The sequence below is a fragment of the Oncorhynchus nerka genome, linkage group LG14, assembly GCF_034236695.1.
Source record: "Oncorhynchus nerka isolate Pitt River linkage group LG14, Oner_Uvic_2.0, whole genome shotgun sequence".
In the NCBI taxonomy this organism is placed as follows: domain Eukaryota; kingdom Metazoa; phylum Chordata; class Actinopteri; order Salmoniformes; family Salmonidae; genus Oncorhynchus; species Oncorhynchus nerka.
The window spans coordinates 27,343,341-27,359,000 of NC_088409.1; the positions used below are offsets into that span (position 1 = coordinate 27,343,341).

General features: G+C 42.9%; 1 protein-coding gene across 3 annotated transcripts in view; it reads right to left on the reverse strand.

The window, feature by feature from the left end:
• Nucleotides 1–15,369, reverse strand: part of LOC115125707 (chromodomain-helicase-DNA-binding protein 4-like) — a 92,380-nt gene extending 77,011 nt beyond the window's left edge. For 2 of the 3 annotated variants that reach the window (XM_065027886.1, XM_065027885.1), the window contains exons 1-11: nucleotides 14,623–15,369; nucleotides 13,961–14,082; nucleotides 13,441–13,731; nucleotides 13,156–13,274; nucleotides 12,674–12,773; nucleotides 12,275–12,488; nucleotides 12,047–12,168; nucleotides 11,803–11,929; nucleotides 11,299–11,468; nucleotides 10,575–10,823; nucleotides 10,024–10,227 (exon numbers count right to left, since the gene is read on the reverse strand). In XM_065027886.1, the coding sequence (XP_064883958.1) occupies nucleotides 10,024–10,227; nucleotides 10,575–10,823; nucleotides 11,299–11,468; nucleotides 11,803–11,929; nucleotides 12,047–12,168; nucleotides 12,275–12,488; nucleotides 12,674–12,773; nucleotides 13,156–13,274; nucleotides 13,441–13,731; nucleotides 13,961–14,082; nucleotides 14,623–14,677 (1,773 nt within the window). In that variant the 5' untranslated portion in view covers nucleotides 14,678–15,369. The remainder of the gene's footprint in view (nucleotides 1–10,023; nucleotides 10,228–10,574; nucleotides 10,824–11,298; nucleotides 11,469–11,802; nucleotides 11,930–12,046; nucleotides 12,169–12,274; nucleotides 12,489–12,673; nucleotides 12,774–13,155; nucleotides 13,275–13,440; nucleotides 13,732–13,960; nucleotides 14,083–14,622) is intronic. The other variant, XM_065027884.1, reaches the window with a different exon arrangement.
• Between the last annotated feature and the right edge of the window lie 291 nt (nucleotides 15,370–15,660).

Sequence of the window (15,660 nt, forward strand, 5' to 3'; positions counted from 1 at the left end):
AGCACTGTGCAAGCGATAATATTGAAATGGAAGGAGTATCAGACCACTGCAAATCTACCAAGACCTGGCCGTCCCTCTAAACTTTCAGCTCATACAAGGAGAAGACTGATCAGAGATGCAGCCAAGAGGCCCATGATCACTCTGGATGAACTGCAGAGATCTACAGCTGAGGTGGGAGACTCTGTCCATAGGACAACAATCAGTCGTATATTGCACAAATCTGGCCTTTATGGAAGAGTGGCAAGAAGAAAGCCATTTCTTAAAGATATCCATAAAAAGTGTCGTTTAAAGTTTGCCACAAGCCACCTGGGAGACACACCAAACATGTGGAAGAAGGTGCTCTGGTCAGATGAAACCAAAATTGAACTTTTTGGCAACAATTCAAAACGTTATGTTTGGCGTAAAAGCAACACAACTCATCACCCTGAACACACCATCCCACTGTCAAACATGGTGGTGGCAGCATCATGGTTTGGGCCTGCTTTTCTTCAGCGGGGACAGGGAAGATGGTTAAAATTGATGGGAAGATGGATGGAGCCAAATACAGGACCATTCTGGAAAGAAACCTGATGGAGTCTGCAAAAGACCTGAGACTGGGACGGAGATTTGTCTTCCAACAAGACAATGATCCAAAACATAAAGCAAAATCTACAATGGAATGGTTCAAAAATAAACATATCCAGGTGTTAGAATGGCCAAGTCAAAGTCCAGACCTGAATCCAATCGAGAATCTGTGGAAAGAACTGAAAACCGCTGTTCACAAATGCTCTCCATCCAACCTCACTGAGCTCGAGCTGTTTTGCAAGGAGGAATGGGAAAAAATGTCAGTCTCTCGATGTGCAAAACTGATAGAGACATACCCCAAGCGACATACAGCTGTAATCGCAGCAAAAGGTGGCGCTACAAAGTATTAACTTAAGGGGCCGAATAATTTTGCACGCCCAATTTTTCAGTTTTTGATTTGTTAAAAAAGTTTGAAATATCCAAAAATGTCGTTCCACTTCATGATTGTGTCCCACTTGTTGTTGATTCTTCACAAAAAAATACAGTTTTATATCTTTATGTTTGAAGCCTGAAATGTGGCAAAAGGTCGCAAAGTTCAAGGGGGCCGAATACTTTCGCAAGGCACTGTATGTAGCTTTTTGGCATTCAAGGAAAACACTATGTCTGGCGCAAACCCAACACCTCTCATCACCCCGAGAACATCATCCCCACAGTGAAGCATGGTGGTGGCAGCATCATTCTGTGGGGATGTTTTTCATTGGCAGGGACTGGGAAACTGGTAAGAGTTGAAAAATGGATGGTGCTAAATACAGAGAAATTCTTGAGTGAAACCTGTTTTAGTCTTCCAGAGATTTGAGACTGCGACGGGTCAGGACCTTCCAGAAGGACAATGAGCCGAAGCATACTGCTAAAACAACACTCGAGTGATTTAAGGGGAAACATTCATGCTCTAATCAAACCCCAGACCTCCATCCAACTGAGAATCTGTGGTATGAATTAAAGATTGCTCTACACCAGCGGAACCCATCCAACATGAAGGAGCTGGAGCAGTTTTGCCTTGAAGAATGGGCAAAGATCCCAGGGGATAGATGTGTCAAGATTATAAAGACATACCCCAAGAGACTTGCAGATCTAATTGCTGAAAAAGGTGTCTCTACAAAGTATTGACTTTGGGGTGGTGAATAGTTATGCCTGCTCAAGTTTTCATTTTTTTTGTCTTATGTTTTTTGTTTCACAATAAAAAATATTTGCCATCTTCAAAGTGGTAGGCATGTTGTCTGTGTTAGCTGCATGTGTAACAACTCCACCAGTCCTATTTATGATGTAATTTACAAAGATTATAAAAGTTTTTTTAATCTATTAGTATATTTGAGTTCACCCACAATATTTGTTGTATTATTTGTTCTGTCTTTTCAGGTGGATTAAACTGAAATTGCAACCAACTTTCTAAGGCTTGTTTAAAAAATAACAATATTTTGGAGATGGTTTCGTTTTCAAATACCCGAAAGTAAGCAGTTGTAATCTGAATAAAGGGAAAAAAGGCCATTCTTGAACATTGGGTGAGACATTCTTACTAATTTACTAGAGAACCATTTCGGATTTAAATATAACTTTTGTATGACTGATGCCTTTAGTGAGAGGTCTAATGCTTTAATATTTAATCATTTCTGACCTCTGAACTCAAATTCATTATATCAATAAGCCATTTTAATTTTGTCTGGCTTGCAATTCCAAATAAAATGTAATATATTTTGTTCATATAATTTAAAAAGCAGGTCACTAGGTGTAGGCAAAACCATAAGCAAATAGGTAAATATGATATGACTAAAGAGTTAATCAGGGTGATTTTCCCACAAATATACATGTATTTTCCTTTCCATGGTAGCAATCTCATATCTATTTTTGCTAACTTTCAATAAAAAATGTATTGGAGAGAGATCATTTCTTTCTTTCGGGATATGTAGACCGAGTATGTCCACATCCCTATCAGACCACTTTATTGGTAAACTACACGGTAATGTAAAAGTTGAATTTTTTTGTGATCCAATACGTAAATTATTATCATAATTTGGTTTAATCCAGAGAGGTTAGAAAAAGTATCTAGATCCTCTATGAGGCTGTGGAGGGATTCTAATTCTAAAAGTATCTAGATCCTCTATGAGGCTGTGGAGGGATTCTAATTCTAAAAGTATCTAGATCCTCTATGAGGCTGTGGAGGGATTCTAATTCTGAAAGTATCTAGATCCTCTATGAGGCTGTGGAGGGATTCTAATTCTAAAAGTATCTAGATCCTCTATGAGGCTGTGGAGGGATTCTAATTCTAAAAGTATCTAGATCCTCTATAAGGCTGTGGAGGGATTCTAATTCTAAAAGTATCTAGATCCTCTATGAGGCTGTGGAGGGATTCTAATTGTGGATTTAACATGAATCATCAGCGTACAATGACACCTTTGTTTTTAAGCCATGGATTTCTAATCCCTTAATATTACTGTTGGATCTCATTTTAACAGCTAACTTTTCTATGGCAATAATAAATAGATATGCCGATAGTGGACTTCCCCCGAAGTTGGTTCCTCTCCTTGTTCGGGCGGCGTTCGACGTCACTGGTCTTCTAGCCATTGCCGAGCCTCCAGTACATTTTAACCTACTAATAACCTATTTATTTATGGTTGCGTAACTTCGTTGTTGTGTAGTGCAAACTATTTTATTTTTTGCTGGTGTAAAGATCACGGGTCCTCCTCAAGTTGACCAAAGTAACCCTATCTCTGGCTGGCCTGAGTTCCTCCTTTGTCTGCGGAGTGTCTTGGCCAAGCTGCTCCTTTTTGCTCTTCGCCTGGCTATCAGTGGCAGCTCAACAATCTCAACGTTCTCTCTATCGACCTCAACAGCCAATCTACACACACGCGCAAACACTCACATTCAGACTCATACATACACGCTGTCTCTCTCGTTGGCCTCTAATTTTTTATTTTTTTTGTCAGAGAAAATGACACTTTTTGTGGTATTGCTTTGTGCACTGACTTTACTGAACTCTGGAGAAAACTAACACTGTCGCTGGGTGAGTACATCTGACAATAAGCTCTCCTGTCCATTGGACATTTTGTCTGCAGGAACTCGCTCTTTTTCACCCGGTCCACTCGTCCAAGTGCCGATGTATTTGTGGCATGATGTGAACAGTACGAATTTGTGTCACTACCAAAGTCTAATGGTTTTAAATTACTGTTTTATATTGTCTGGAACCTCACTTGAAGAATTCGCTTGCAGTAGGTCTCTTAAAAAATAGAAGCCGTGCAAGATTATTAAACAGAGGTGCCTAGTTATTCTTCTTTTGTTGATATCAGGTAACGTGCAACCTAACCCTGGCCCTGATATGCAATGTCTCCAAACCCCCTCTGATTTTAAATCAAGATCTGGTTTTGGTATTTTTCATTTAAATGTACGCAGCCTGTTGTCAAAAATTGATGGGGTTAGGATTTGGGCTAAATCAACTGATGATGATGTAATTATGTTTTCTGAACCCTGGCTCAGCAAGTCTGTTTTTGATAAGGATATTTGTATAAGTGGTTACAATGTTTATCGCACTGATCGGGTTAAGAAAGGTGGGGGTGTGGCTATATATGTCAAATCTAAATTCCATGTCAGTGTGGCAAAGTCACCCAAATCTTAAATGCCCAGATAAATCTACCCTGATTGATTTGAGATTGACAAATGTTCCACATAAATATTCTGCGGTTGGTGTTTTTTGTAATTATTTAAGTGACCTTTGTGCTGTTGTTGCTGTTAGAAATACTAAGGTTCCAAAGACAAACCACTTTTTATTCATAAGAGAAATTTGTGTTTTAATGAGCAGGCTTTCTTTCATGATTTGTTTTATTTTGACTGGAGCAAGATTGAGCTTATCCCTGATGTGGAAACTGCCTGGAAATTCTTTCATGGTGGTTTTTTCCAAATAGTAAACAAACATGCCCCATTCCGCAGGTTCAGGGTTAAAGGGCGGGATAATCCATGGTTTTCTTCTGAGCTGTCTTGTATTATTCACGACCGTAATCTAGCCTGGGCTAAAGCAAGGAAATCATGTTCTGATGCTGATTGGCTTATTTTTAGGCAGTTACGAAACAAGTGTTCTTTTCTTCTCAGGAAGGACAAGTCTGAATATTTTATGTCTGTTACCACTGATAACCTGAATGACCATAGAACGTTTTGGAAGGCTATTAAGTCTATGTCTGGTAACAGTAATGTTAATGAATTACCGTCATGTGTTTTGAAGGACTTTGTTGCTGTATATGACAAAACTGAAATGCTTTGCATCATCTGGTAGGCTGTTTGATTCAGTGTCCTCTGTCTCTGTACAACCCTGTGTGGATGAACAAGTGAGAGCTGGTCAAACTTTGAGCTTTTTGCCATTCTCAGTGCAGGTGGTACATAAAGCCCTGAAGTCCATAGATCAGACAAAGCCTGCAGGTCCTGATCTTTTGGATCCCTGCTTTTTAAATCTGCCAGCTGATTTCATAGCTGAACCACTTACATCTCTGTTCAATCTAACCCTGGAATGTAATGAGATTCCAAAGATCTGGAAATCAGCATTTGTCCTACCACTTTTAAAAGGGGGAGATCCAACTCTTTTAAATAATTATGGGCCAATCTCAAAGCTGTCAGCCCTGGTGAAAATACTTGAAACCCTTGTAAGTGAACAGCTAAAAGAGTTTTTATTTACTAACTCTATTTGATCAATGTACCAATCGGGCTTCAGGTAGAAGCATAGCACAATTACAGCAGCCATGAAGGTTTTAAATGATATCACTGAAGCCATTGACAAAAAACAGCACTGTGTCTCACTTTTTATTGATCTCTCTAAGGCTTTTGATACAGTTGATCATGCTATACTAAGGCAGAGATTGTCGAGTGTAGGTCTTTCGGAGCATGCAGTTGCATGGTTTGCCAACTATCTGTCTGATAGAACTCAGTGCACTCAATTTGATGGGCTTATGTCTGTTAAATTGTCTGTCTTGAATGGTGTGCCCCAAGGCTCTGTACTTGGTCCTCTCTTATTCACTATTTATATAAATGATTTAGACAAAAATGTCCAAAATGCATAACTTCATTTTTATGCTGATGATACTGTTATTTACTGTTGTGCCTCATCTCTTACAAAAGCTTTCCAGAACATGCAAACGGCTTTTTATACTGTTCAACATACCTTGTGTCAATTGAAGCTTATCCTCAATACTGACAAAACTAAACTAAGGGTGTTTTCTAATGCAAGAAATAGACCTCTGAACCTTTCACCTATTACTACCTGTCGGGGCAAGGAGATTGAGGTTGTAACCTCATATAAATATCTTGGAATTTTAATTGATGACGGCCTCTCTTTTATTGCATATTCAACAACGATTTTATTTTAGGAATAAGGCCTGTTTTCCTGGTTTTTACTAGATTACTTGTAGTTTTTCATGTTGTCTGTCTATAATTTTTTTATAATGACTTGGTGCTGGCCAGGGCGCTCTTGAAAAAGAGATTTTAATCTCAATGAGCCCTTCCTGGTTAAATAAAATAAATAAAAATGTCCATTTGTTTTGTCTTATTTTCCCACATACCTGGTTTACATTTCCCTCATTACTTGCCGTGTATTTAACCCTCTGTTCCCATGTCTGTGTGTGAAATTGTTTATTGTTAAGGTTGGCATGCTTCCGGCTGGTTTGCGCCGGGTTTTGTTTTATTACCTGTGCTTTGTGGCAGCCGGTACTTTGTACTTGGGTTTTTGTACTTTGTGATGCCTCTCTTGTTCATTGGGCATTTGTTTTGTGACGCGGATGCGTTCTGTGCAAATGATTGCCTTAGTAAAGTGCTTTTTCCACTCATCTCTGCTCTCCTGCGCCTGACTTCCATGCACCAGCTACACTCACCCCTTGACAGGACAACCTTGTTTTACTCCTCGACAGTTTGAAACTTTCTGAGATGTAGTCATTATTTACTATTTTACACCTAGAGTTACGATACATAACTTTAACATATTTTATAAGAGATTCTCCAAAATTGAAATATTCCAGACATCTATATATAAACTCCAGTCGTTGTTTATCAAAAGCGTTTTCAAAGTCAGCTATGACAACCAGGCCTGGTTTCCCAGATATTTCATAGTATTCTATTGTTTCCAGTACTTGTCTTTTATTATCTCCAATGCATCGTCCATGTAAAAAAAACTGTCTGATTAGGATGAATAATATCTGACAAAACCTTTTTAATTCTATGCACTAGGCATTTAGCTAGAATTTTTGCATCACAACACTGAAGTGTAAGAGGCCTTCAATTACATTTTTTAAATGGACTGGATCTTTATATATACCACTTGGATCCTGTTTCAGTAATAATGATATCAGACCTTCTTGTTGCATGTCCGATAATCTACCATTTATATAGGAGTGGTTAAAACATGCAACTAATGGTCCTCTGAGTATATCAAAAAAAGTTTGGTATACTTCCACTGGTATACCATCCCGCCCTGGAGTTTTCACGGACTTAAAGGCTTTAATTGCATCAAGAAGTTCCTCCTCTGTAATTTGGCCTTCACATGAGTCTTTCTGTACAGCTGTTAATTTAGATTATTAAAAATCTAAAAATCCATACAATTAGCTTCGGTTAGTGGAGATGGAGGAGACAAAGGAAAACATATTCTTAAAGTACATTACTCCTCTTTCAAAATATAGTTCAAATCAAATTGTATTAGTCACATGCGCCGAATACAACCTTACAGTGAAATGCTTACTTACGAGCCCATAACCAACAATAGAGTTAAAAAAAAATACAGATAAGAATAAGAGATAAAAGTAACAAGTAATTAAAGAGCAGCAGTAAAATAACAATAGTGAGACTATATACAGGGGAGTACCAATACAGACTCAATGTGCGGGGGAATCGGTTAGTTGAGGTAGTATGCACATGTAGGTAGAGTTATTAAAGTGACTATGCATAGATAACAACAGAGAGTATCAGTGGTGTAAAGAGGGGGGGGGGGGGGGGTAGCAGAGAGAACAGTCGGTAGCAGAGAGAACAGTCTATGACTGGAGTGGCTGGAGTCTTTGGCAAATTTTAGGGCCTTCCTCTGACACCGTCTGGTATAGAGGTCCTGGATGGCAGGAAGCTTGGCCCCAGTGATATACTGGGACGTTCGCACTACCCTCTGTAGTACCTTGCGGTCGGAGGCTGAGCAGTTGCCATACCAGGCAGTGATGCAACCAACATGCTCTCGATGGTGCAGCTGTAGAACCTTTTGAGGATCTGAGGACCCATGCCAAATCTTTTCAGTCTCCTGAGGGGGAATAGGTTTGTAGGTTTAGCTTATTGATGAGCTTTGAGGGCACTATGGTGTTGAACGCTGAGCTGTAGTCAATGAATAGCATTCTCACAATAGGTGTACCTTTTGTCCAGGTGGGAACGGGCAGTGTGGAGTGCAATAGAGATTGCATCATCTGTGGATCTGTTGGGGCGGTATGCAAATTGGAGTGGGTCTAGGGTTTCTGGGATGATGGTGTTGATGTGAGCCATGACCAGCATGTCAAAGCACTTAAATGGCTATAGAGGTGAGTGCTACGGGTTGGTAGTCATTTAGGCAGGTTACCTTAGTGTTCTTGGGAACAGGTACTATGGTGATTTGCTTAAAACATGTTGGTATTACAAACACGGATAGGGAGAGGTTGAAAATGTCAGTGAAGACACTTGCCAGTTGGTCAGCGCATGCTCGCAGTACACGTCCTGGTAATCCGTCTGGCCCTGCGGCCTTGTGAATGTTGACCTTTTTAAAGGTCTTACTCACATCGGCTGCGGAGAGTGTGATCACACAAGTCTTCCAGAACAGCTGGTGCTCTCATGCATGTTTCAGTGTTATTTGCCTCGAAGCGAGCATAGAAGTACTTTAGCTCGTCTGGTAGGCTCGTGTCACTGGGCAGCTCTCGGCTATGCTTCCCTTTGTAGTCTGTAATGGTTTGCTGGCCCTGCCACATCTGACGAGCTTCAGAGCCGGTGTAGTACGACTTGATCTTAGTCCTGTATTGATGCTTTGCCTGTTTGATGGTTCGTCAGAGGGCATAGTGGGATTTCGTATAAGCTTCCCGGTTAGAGTCCCGCTCCTTGAAAGCGGCAGCTCTAGCCTTTAGCTCAGTGCGGATGCTGCCTATAATCCATGGCTTCTGGTTGGAGTATGTACGTACAATCACTGTGGGGACAACACCATCGATACACTTATTGATGAAGCCAAAGACAGATGTGGTGTACTCCTCAATGCCATCGGAGAAATCCCGGAACATATTCCAGTCTGTGTATAGCAAAACAGTCCTGTAGCTTAGCATCTGCTTCATCTGACCACTTTTTTATTGATCTAGTCACTGGTGCTTCCTGCTTTAATTTTTGCTTGTAAGCAGGAATCAGGAGAATAGAATTATGGTCAGATTTGCCAAATGGAGGGCAAGGGAGAGTTTTGTATGTGGCTCTGTGTGTGGAGTATAGGTGTTCCAGAGTTATTTTTCCTCTGGTTGCACATTTAACATGCTGATAGAAATTTGGTGAAAACGGATTTAAGTTTCCCTGCATTAAAGTCCCCGGCTACTAGGAGCGCCGCCTCTGGGTGAGTGTTTTCTTGTTTACTTATGGCGGAATACAGCTCATTCAATGCTGTATTAGTGCCAGCCTCTGACAGTGGTGGTATGTAAACAGCTGCGAAGAATACAGATGAAAACTCTCTCGGTAGGTAGTGTGGTCTACAGCTGATCATGAGATGCTCTACCTCAGACGATACTCTACCTCTACCTGAAATGAGCAATTGCTCGAGACTTCCTTAGATATCGTGCACCAGCTCATGATTTCGGTGAATCATGAGTGACTCCATCATTTGTAACACATTTTTCAAAACATTTTTTTTCCAAAACAAACTAAAAATAATTTGGTGCATTTTCCCCATATTCCATCCAGTTCGCTTTATTTTTTATAATATATTACACTGGATCTTTCTAGAATAAGTTCCTCCGTTTCTTTTTGTTTTTCCTCGTAACTTATTCTGTGCCTCTATAGTACAGTTTTTATTGCTGTACTGTTAGTCCTTCAATTTCCTTTGTTAATATGTACTCTTTTGACCGAAATTGCTTTTGTTTTATCGATGAGTACTAAATTGCATGGCCTCTAAAGGCACATTTAAAAGTGTCCCATACAATAAGGGCATCTGATGTACCTATGTTATGTTGAAAAAAGTAAGTTATAAATTCTTCTGTCCTAGTTAATCATCCAGTAGGCTTTGATTAAATTTCCAATATTCTCGCCCATGTGGAAATTCTGTAAGAGTAATATATATACCAATTATGTGATAGTCCGACCGCATTCTGTCCCCTGATGTGTTTATATTAATTTATGGTCAATTACCATGAGACCGGCAGTCTTTTGCATGACAATAACAGTCTGACCAAATGTAATGGCCACCACAGCCCTAATTGATCCTGCATATTACAGTGGCATATTGCTGGTTGTGCGTGTTACCTGTAGCTCTTGAACCCAGGAACAGTGCCAGTAAGACATGTTGCACCATTTGACAAAGAACTGCCTCTCTGGTCGGCCGGCCAATGGGACAGGGTCTGGGGCCTCGGCTGGGAGGTCCAGGGGGCGGGGCACAGGTGTAGGGGGCGGAGGTTCACCCCACTTCCAGGTCAGAACCTTCTGGACTTTACCCTTCATGCCCGGGCACTAAGGGAAATTCAGGAACAATCAGATATACATTCACAAAGAAATATCTTTGTATAAAAAATACCTACTTTGTCAATCATGTCAACACTACATATTGCATTTCTATCTGCAATCTTTCGTCATTATACATTTTAAAAACAACGCCAGCGTATATGAGGAGAGATCGGAAATGAGAATGAAATGGCAGCTGTATAGCTGACTCAACTCAAATCAAGAATTCCATATGAAGCCACCAACACAAGTATAATAGAACATGTTCCCCTTAATAATAATGTACATCCAACACCCATAAGTTCAGATTCATTCTCTCTCTCTCTCACAGACATACACAGGGTGGCAGGGCTCACCATGCAGCGTGGGCAGATCCATTCCCCGTTGGGTATCTCGGGGAGGGGGGGGTTGAGACAGTGGATGTGGTAGGAGGAGGTACAGGTGTCACAGCACAGCAGCTCTCCTCCATCCTTACACACCCTGCAGAACTCTATGTGATGGTCATCCTCCTCCTCTACCCATCCCTCATCCCTCCCCACCTCCTCGTCCTCCCCCTCTCCCTCAGACAGCTCCTCTCTGGCCTCCCACTGGATCCCCTCTTTCTCCTGCAGGGAGGGAGGGAGGAACAACAAGAGAGTGGGAGGAGAGAGCAGAAGGGGGAGGGGGGACAAGAATGCGGGAGGGGTGTGGCGGAGGGGGTAGTGAGAGTGCAGGAAGGGGAGTGAGGAGGGAGAGGGAAGGAAGGTGTTGAGAGGAAATGGGAAGAGAGGGGAGTGGAATGATGGAGGGGAAGCAAGAGTGGGTGAAAGGGGGCAGAACCAGAGAGGGGAGGTGAGAGAAGGGGAGGAAGGGGGGGGAGGGGGTGATGAAGGACAAAGGGAAGGAGAGTGAAAGATAGGAGGAGTGAAAGAGAGAAGGACCAGGATAGGAAAATGTCAATATCAGAAATAGGATATCACACCAATCTTCAGTCATTAAAGAGAAAATACATACAGTGTATACAAGCAATATGGTGTAAACTCTACCTAACCATGGGTTGGACTATGGGCCAACTTCAGACTGGGTACATTGTGTACTTACACAGTGGGGGCAGCTCCACTTGCCCTCAGGGGCCTTCTCCATGTCGGGGTCCAGACAGACCATGTGGTAGGCCCTGGGACAGGTGTCACACAGGATGATCTCCCCTCCCTGCTGGCACACCTCACAGTAGTCCTGGTGGTCTGTCTCATAGCCGTCACCCTCCTCCTCAACTGGGATGGGAAGAGGAGGCATTAGGGAGGGGGAGGAGTTAGGAGGGAGGGGGATGGTACATGATGATGGTCCTGTCAAAAACATTTAATATTATCAAAGGATTGGCTGAGAGCCAGGTCCTTGGTTCCTCTAATCCTCTGATTCCTCTAATCACATGATCATCAACAACACAATTAGTTGAATCAAGTGCGTTAGTGCTGGAATGGAAGAAAAGCCTGAACCCCCTATAGCTCTCCTGATCTAAGGTATGTGACTGACCACTAGTCTACATGTAGACACCTCCATTACATAGAATGAGAGGTCAAGAGATGACAGTTGCGTTTCCATGCCAACCTTTCTTCTTCTTCTTGGCGGTCTTGGCCTTCTTCTTGGAGCGGCTGCTGTGGCTGTTGGAGCCGTCCGACACTTCAAAGGTCCCGTCGTCAAAGTCACTCTCCACGTCAAGCTCCTCCTCCTCACTCTGACAACAACACAGGGAGAGAAACAGAGACAAAGATACAATGATAGAATTGTAGGACAGAAGTATGGCAAGGCTTACTGCATATCAGTTGATTCTCAGGCAAGTTAGTTTTCTTACCGAGGATCTCTTCCTCTTGCTGCTGAAGCCTCCCAGTTTGATCTTGAGCGGAGCCACCTTCTTGGCTTTGGGCTTGGGGGCAGCCTTAGGGTTGGGCTTGGACCTCCTGCGAGCATTGGGGCCTGCAGAGGGAGATGGAGTTCAATTATTCCCTTATTCTACAACGAATACCCAACAATAACATTATACATGCTCTCTCCATCAGCATTCTTTTAACTTGTTCCTCACCTTTGCCCTCTTTGGTCTTGGCCTTGCGGAGTGGGGGTGCAGGCACAGCGGGCACAGCTACAGGTACGGAAGCGAGTGCAGCTGGAGGGGACTCTTTTGCGGCACTACCCCCCACCCCTGTATCCCCTCCTGCCTCTGTCCCTGCCACCACCATGCTTTCCACGGCCGCAGCCACGTTGGCAGCTGCCAGGGCTGCGTTGGCACTGGCACAGCCCTACAGAGGGTTAGACAAGGCAGGATGGTAATCAGGACCTTTGCTATAAAGAACATGCAATCATAGTCAAAATACATTTGTAAGGTATTGTAATAGCAATGTAATGTCATGTTATAGCAATGTAATGTGATGTTATAGCAATGTAATGTCATGTAATAGCAATGCCTTGTATTGGGTTGTGTTACCTTCAGAGGGTTATTGGTGCTGAACTCCCTCCACTTGGCCATCATCAGAGTCATCATCCTGGACACAGCGATCTTGGGGTTCTTGGCTGCGATGAGGGGTCTGGGGAAGTGAGGGCAAAGGAGAGGCAGAGGTTAAGTTTGGGGCACTCTATGGGGAGCCGGCAGAAAGTGGATGTTTGCGGTTTTCAGGGATACAGTATTTTCAACATAACTTCCATTTGCTCTGAAAAACAGATGTGGGGACTCCTTTCAAGCGTCTTTTTAGGCCTGCTATGTTAGTTTAAGTTCGGGGTAGAAGTAGGGGCAGTTTCAGACTGGTCGTAGCTAGCTCAGTCACACACAGATATGAAGTAACTTTCTCCTCCGATCCACAAAAGCTGAGCTATCCAGGTGAAGTGGTACTGAAACCTGCTACAGTGGAAATGGAAGGAGAATAGCAAAAAACAAGTAGAAAACATGAGACGTGAGAGAGGTGTGTTAACCTGACAAACTGGCTGAAGGCCTTGTAGTTGGTGATGGTGGTGTAGTCCTTCTGAGTGAAGACATGGTCGATGTCTTTCATGCCCCAGTCCTCCAGCAGCTGAGTCGAGCTCTTGGGCTCCTGGAGAGGGGGCGGAGTTAGGTATCATTACATTCAGGGTCACTGAGTCAACAGGGTCATTAAGTGCATTGCAGGGGCTGCTTCAAATCAAAACAAAGAACAGCTCCAACGACTCCCTTGTTCACCCCACCTGCACCACCCACATCCTCGTAGCCTTCATCCTCACCTGGCTATCTTCATCATCATCCTCCTCATCATCCTCATCTTTCTCTAGTTCTGGTTCTTTGCGTTTACTCTTGGAGCTGGATGAGCCTCCTCCTCCTTTCTCCTTCTCTCCACTCGTCCCTCCTCCCTTCTTCTTGTCTTTGGAGGAGCTGGAGCGCTTCTTCTTCTTCCCCCTCGGGGCGTAATCACTTCCCTCGCTTTCTGACCTGGCCCTACCTCCTCCTCCCTCTTCCTCCTCCCTCGCTGCTTGCTCTACTGCTATGAAGGGTTCTGGTGAGCTGACTGGCACCTCCTGAGAGGAAACAAAATGAGTCAACATAGATGCAAATATGAAGAAGACAAAAATCTCACAAATGATGAAAATCTATACTAAGGCCAGGTCAAAAGGGCAAAGGCTAGGGGTCATCCGTATTGTTATTATTATACCTCAAAATGCATTCTTCCCTCCCAACTTCCTTGGAGCAATCCCTGATATCAGTGACTAGGATACTTCATGTAAGGAAGGATGATGCCCATCCTACCTCTCTGACAGGTCTTGGTCTCTTGCTGATCCTGCTCTCCCGGCTCTTCTTGGCTTTCTTCTTCTTCTTTGACTTGGTGGGGACCCCGACGTCAGACACAGCCTCTTCTGGTTCCTCTTCATCTGCCGATGGACAGGGCACAGGAATTGATTGAATATAATGCATACTTGATTGAGACAATATTATATATATATTATATATGTATTAATTTAAAACAATATTCATAGAATACCGAGGAATTTGTATGAAATTCTAAAACTGTCAACTCCAGACAAGCTTTATTGACAGTGTTTTGGATACATTTTGATATAAAGATATGCACTGCACGCCAGCTGCCAATTCAGTACCAAACAGAGGCATGACTCGTGTGACTGCCAGCAAATGGTCGTGGACGTAACTTCTAACAACAACACGCATGCATTGACAGTGCAAATATTTACGCACTCTCTATTGGTAACTAGCTAGCGTGCTATCAAGTTTGCCAGCTAGTGTAGAAGAAAAACATTCGGCTAGCTAGCGAACTGGGCTGCCTAATGTAAAGTGTCACTACTAGCACCAGACTAGAGTTGCTAGCAAATCAGCTAGCTAACTAGCTAACGTAACGTTAACTAACGTTACCAACCTGCAAGCTTGAAAAAAATAGATCGCTGACGATGTCTTACCATGTGCAAGTACTGTAGGTTCCAAGTCTTCCCTCTCGTCCTCGCTTCCCGACATATTTCAATAATAATGAATTTAAATTAAAAGCGAGCTAATCCCTCCACCGAACCCTGCCCGATCTTGTGAGGGAGGAGGGCAAATGACGTGTGGGTGGTGGAGAATGGAACGGGGGTGTCCTGGGGAGGGGGGGTCGCAGTAAGAAGAAAAAAAACCTTTGCTTGAATTAGCAATCCTATTGGTATTTCTCGAATAATAATAGGTATTTATTACAGTGACAGGTCACGGTGTGACATGTTAACTATCTTTTTACATCGAAAAACATTTGTTTTCAATTGGCATGCCTCTGTCCACACCGCACAGGAAGCTGTAGCAATGGACACCCGTCAATCATCGTGTATTGAATAGATAGGTGCATTATAGTACTCTCTGGAATACTGCCCCACTCGCGATACAAACTCAATTTAGGCAAACTTACAGTTACCCTCAGGGTTCAAGTGAAACCCCTAAGACTTTTGAGAAACTTACTGTAGTCCCTGTTAGATATGGGTTTCCTTCGTGTAATAATTGTCTCTCAGCAATGGTATTAGTCTTAAATATAAATTAATGAGCAACAATATCCAGTAAAATATGTCGTTAATGACCCCGTAAAACACGTTTCACACTCCGTCCCCCTTCTCTCCCCCAGCCTCAGTGGCTAGCAGAGCTTAGCTAACATCCTCACAAACACACAAAGGGGGCAGACATCCCAGAATAATCCCCCCTCCCTCGGCGTTCTGTAACACTCACACAACTCTGCATAGTTACCTCGCAACGGACAGACCATAATACTCAGCCTTCACGCACCTCCCCCCTCTACACTCATACACATACACTTCTACTGCACACACACCCTTCCCCTTCAGTCCCAGCCCCTTAGCAACCTCGTTGTCATGGAGACACTCCTCCTCCCGCCCTCTCTCTGACAGACCATAATACTCCAGCCACCAACATCCCATAATAAACACAACTCCTAAAAAGACAGGAGAGAAAATACCAGTCAC